Raw genomic sequence first — 4,902 nt, forward strand, 5'->3', positions numbered from 1 at the left:
AACCCAGTGTTTTCTTGGCAAATTACACATCAAATGTGGCCCTACTGATGTTTTATAGGTGACAGGTACTAGATGTCTGAAGAGATGCAAAATACCATGATGAAAATAAGAAAGAATTGAAATGAGTACAGGGCAAAAGTTCCAAGGGCATGTTGCACAGTGACAATTTTGTTCTAAGAAAGTCAGATCACAAGCCTTTCATGATTAGTGAGTATCATTCTTTATCCCAGGAAGCTGTTGCTTACTGAATGGATGTCCTCAGGCCTCCCAACAATGTGACAGAATTTGTTCTCCTGGGACTCACACAGAATCCACATGTGCAGAAAATACTCTTCATTGTCTTTCTGTTCATTTTCCTCTTCACTGTGCTGGCCAACCTGCTCATTGTCATCACCATCTCCCTCAGCCCCATGCTTTCTGCTCCCATGTACTTCCTTCTCACTTACTTGGCCTTATTAGATGCCTCCTTCACATCTGTTACCACCCCTAAATTGATTGTTGACTTACTTCATCAAAGAAGAACCATCTCCTGGCGAGGATGCATGACTCAGGTCTTTTTAGAACACTTCCTGGCAGCATCAGAGGTCATCATCCTCACCGTCATGGCCTACGACCGCTACGTGGCCATCTGCAAGCCTCTGCACTACATGGCCATCATGGGACAGGGGCTCTGCCCGCTCCTGGTGGTGGTGGCCTGGATCGGGGGGATCCTGCATGCCACTGTGCAGATTCTTTTCTTGACGGACTTGACCTTCTGTGGTCCCAATGTCATTGACCACTTCACGTGTGATTTCTTCTCACTGTTGGAACTTGCCTGCAGTAGCACCTACATACCTGGAATCGTGGTGGCAGCTAACAGTGGGGGCATGTGCTTGCTCATTTTTTCCCTGCTGCTCATCTCTTACATAGTCATCCTGAGCTCCCTGAAATCCCATGGCTCTGAAGGACGGCGCAGAGCCCTCTCTACATGTGGCGCCCACTTTACAGTAGTGGTGCTCTTTTTTGTGCCTTGTGTGTTCACCTACACACGTCCTGTGGCCACGTACCCTGTGGACAAGTGGGTGACTGTGTTCTCTGCAATCCTCAGTCCCATGTTAAATCCGATCATTTACACAGTGAGAAACACAGAGGTGAAAAAAGCCATGAGGAATCTGATGAAGAGAAGAGTAGTGTAGGTGTTCAGAATGCCAATAAAGTGATGATTTATGTACATCGGGATGATTAAGTGTGAATACTCAGTTGCTAAGTCATGTCAGACTCTTTGCAACCCCATAGACTGCCACCAGCCAGACTCCTCTGTCCATGGGATTTCCCAGGCAAGAATACTGGAGAGAGTTGTCATTTCCTTCACCAGAGGATCTGTGCAATCCAGGATCAAACTAGCACCTTCTGCATTGGCAGGCAGAGTCTTCACCATTGAGCCACCAGGAAAGCCCATGTTGTTTTTGTTGTTCAGTCACTAAGTTGTGTCTGCTCTTTGCCACCTCATGGATGGTAGCATGCCAGGCTCCTCTGTCCTCCACTATCTCCCGGATTTTCTCAGATTCATGTCCATTGAGTCAGTGATGCTATCTAACCACCTTATCTTCTGCTGCCTCTTTTCTCCTTTTGACTTCAATCTTTCCCATCCTCAGGGTCTTTTCCAATGAGTTGATCCTTTCTATGAGATTGCCAAAGTATTGGAGCTTCAGCTGCAGCATCAGTTCTTCCAGTTAATAGTTAGGGTTTATTTCCTGTATGATTGATTTCTTTATCTGCATGCAGTCCAAGGGAGTCTCAAGAGTCTTCTCCAACACCACAGTTCAAAAGCATTGATTCTTTGGCATGCAGCCTTCTTTATGATCCAACACTCACATGAGTACTGGAAACACCATAGCTTTGACCATATGGACATTTGTGTGCAAAGTGACATCTCTGCTTTTTAATATGCTGTATGTATGTCATAGCTTTACCTCCAGGTAGCAATTGTCTTTTCACTTCATGGCTGCAGTCTAGTTCTGCAGTGAATCAATCTGATTGTGATATTGACCATATGGTGATGTCCATATGTAGAGTCATCTTTTGGGTCATTTAAAAGAGTGTTTGCTATGGCCAGTGTGTTTTCTTGACAAAACTCTGTTAGCCTTTGCCCTTTTTCATTTTGTACTCCAAGACCAAACTTGCCTGTTATTCTGAATATCTCCTGACTTTCTACTTTTGCATTCCAATCCCCTGTGATAAAAAGGATATCTTTTTTTGGTGTTAGACCTTGAAGGTCTTGTAGGTCTTCACAGAGCCAATCAACTTCAGCTTCTTCAGCTTCAGTAGTTGGGACATAGACTTGCACTACACTGATGTCGAATGGTTTGCCTTGGAAGCAAACTGAGATGAGTTTGTTGTTTTAGAGATTGCTCAAATACTGCATTTCTTACTCTTTTTTCTAACTCTGAGGGCTACTCCATTACTTCTAAGGGATTCTTGTGCACAGTAGTAGATATAATGGTCATCTCAATTAAATTCAAGTCCCTTTTAGTTCTTTGATTCCTAAGATGTCCATGTTCAATCTTGTCATCTCCTGCTTGACCACATCCAATTAACCTTGATCCATGGACCTAACATTCAGGTTTCTATGCGATGTTTTTCCTTACAGCGTCAGACTTTACTTTTACTACCAGCTGCATCCACAATTGAGTGTCATTTCTGCTTTGGCCCAGCTGCTTCATTCTTCCTGAAGCTATTAGTAATTGCCCTCCGTGCTTCCCCGGTAGTATATTGATTGGATACCTTCTGACCGGGGGCCTCATCTTCTAGTGTCACATCTTTTTGCCTTTTCATATGTTCATGGAGTTCCCCTGGTAGGAATGCTGGAGTGGGTTGCCATTTCTTCCTCCAGTGGACCATATTTTGTCAGAACTCTTCACTATAATCCATCCATCTTGGGTGGCCCTGCATGGCATGGCTTATAGCTTCACTGAATTGTGCAAATTGCTTTGTCAAGACAAGGCTGTGATCCATGAAGGGACTGAATAAGACTGTAACTACTTTATTAAATTGTCATTATCTCTGTTGTGAAATCTATTGTATGAATATAATACTCATTCAAGGAGAAACTTTCATACGATATTACCCTGTTTTATTAATTACAGTGTCATCAGCCATAGCATATTTTCAGTATTAAAATAGGTAGTATTATCCAAGTTAATAATTGAATAAATATTTAAACACTGTATCTGAATTGGTGATAAATTTTTATATATAGACCAAACATCAAGGCAGAATATATTGAATAATAAATAAAAAGAGAGAAAAACTTGCAATGACATGTAGAAAAATACATGATAAATTCATCTTCGCTGAAGCAAAACAACTGGTCTGGCACTTTGTTTTTAACTGTAAATAGTCTGAAAATGGTTATAAAATATTTTTTCTTCTATCACTGTCACATCTCCAGTTCAGATTAGTCACTTAGTCGTGTCCAACTCTTTGTGACCCCATGGACTGCAACACGCCAGGCTTCCCTGTCCATCACCAACTCCCAGAGCCTGCTCAAAATCATGTCCATCAAGTCGGTGATCCCATCCAACCATCTCATCACAATTTACAGACCTTAATCAGTGATATGGTTTAGTAGTGTTTCCACACATGATGAGAAGGGTGGATTCCATCATGGACTCAATGGACATGAATCTGAGCAAGTTCTGGGAGACAGTGAAGGACATGGGAGCCTGGCATGCTGCAGTCCATGGGATCACAAAGAGTTGGACATGACGGAGAGGCTGAACTAAACTGAACTGAAGCTGAGGGTTATTGAGGGAGACATTGCCTGCACAGGTCACAAAGAGTCGGACACAACTGAGCGACTGAACAACAGCATAATTTTTAAATTTAGTAGAAAAATCCCGGTGTACTTAATTGAGTAAGAATCAGTTTTGGACAAATTCCAGTTCTAAGATTTAATGATCTATATAGTTAGAAATGGATAAAATGTACAGTGATCTTCAACTCTATTGGGATAAAAAGATGATACCCTTTTAAGAAATGTTATAAAATTTGGGGGAGGTCCTTCATTAGCCTTAAAGCAATGCATAAAGGAAAGAAAATAAAACACAATAATGTCTCCCAAAATTTCAAGTTATCTAGTCTGGCCACACCAACATGACAGAATGAGAAGAGCTAAGCAACTGAATGGTATTTTCTATTTGGAAGTTAGTAGGAAATGTAGTTACTAAAATAAATTTCCATAGGGAATAATCTACAGTGTAAATAATAACAGTTTTCTGAATAATCAGAGACTCCATGGAGAAAATGGAGACACAGTTAAATGAAATAAAATATTTCTACAAATAATAATGCAGCCTGTCACACTGACTTGTCATCATGGATGAAAGATGAATTCAGAGTAACTTAAAAAGTCTTCAGTCACACAGAAGCCTCCACATCACATCACATCAAGCCTCCATATGGTGACAAAAACACATGATATTGGGAATCGGGCTTCCCAACTGTGCAACTTTATTATGTAAGACATTAAATTATTTTGAAATAAATAAAGCTTTGATTCCAATTCTGGTTTTATCACTTAACATGTTTGACTTTTGGGAAATTAATGAGATGGGGTTAGCCTCAGGTTCTTTAAAAAATGGAGATTTCTGTCTTATTACAGTAAATGTTGAAAGTGATACATTAAACTAGCACAGGAGAGATACAATCAGAACAAGATTTGGAAAGAGAATCAATAGTTTTGGCTGCTTCAGGAAAGCAAACTGTTAGAGGTTGGAGCAAAGATAGACCTAACTCTCAGGAGGCTGCCGCAGAGGCCGGGAGTTGAGGCAGGAAAGATCAAATCAGGGATACATTCTGAAAGTAGAGACAACTCGATTTGCCAAAGGCAAGAATGAGTCGTGGGAAATCAATAAGGGAGTG

The 4,902-nt window shown here is 41.1% G+C and overlaps 1 protein-coding gene across 1 annotated transcript; it reads left to right on the forward strand.

Moving 5' to 3' along the window:
- Window positions 1-248: 248 nt before the first annotated feature.
- LOC133070430 (olfactory receptor 4C3D-like) lies at window positions 249-1,175 on the forward strand. Its single transcript, XM_061162674.1, has one exon. The coding sequence runs from the start codon at window positions 249-251 to the stop codon at window positions 1,173-1,175; it is 927 nt and encodes a 308-aa protein (XP_061018657.1).
- Window positions 1,176-4,902: the final 3,727 nt, after the last annotated feature.

This window comes from Dama dama, chromosome 1 (assembly GCF_033118175.1).
Source record: "Dama dama isolate Ldn47 chromosome 1, ASM3311817v1, whole genome shotgun sequence".
Lineage (NCBI taxonomy): Eukaryota > Metazoa > Chordata > Mammalia > Artiodactyla > Cervidae > Dama > Dama dama.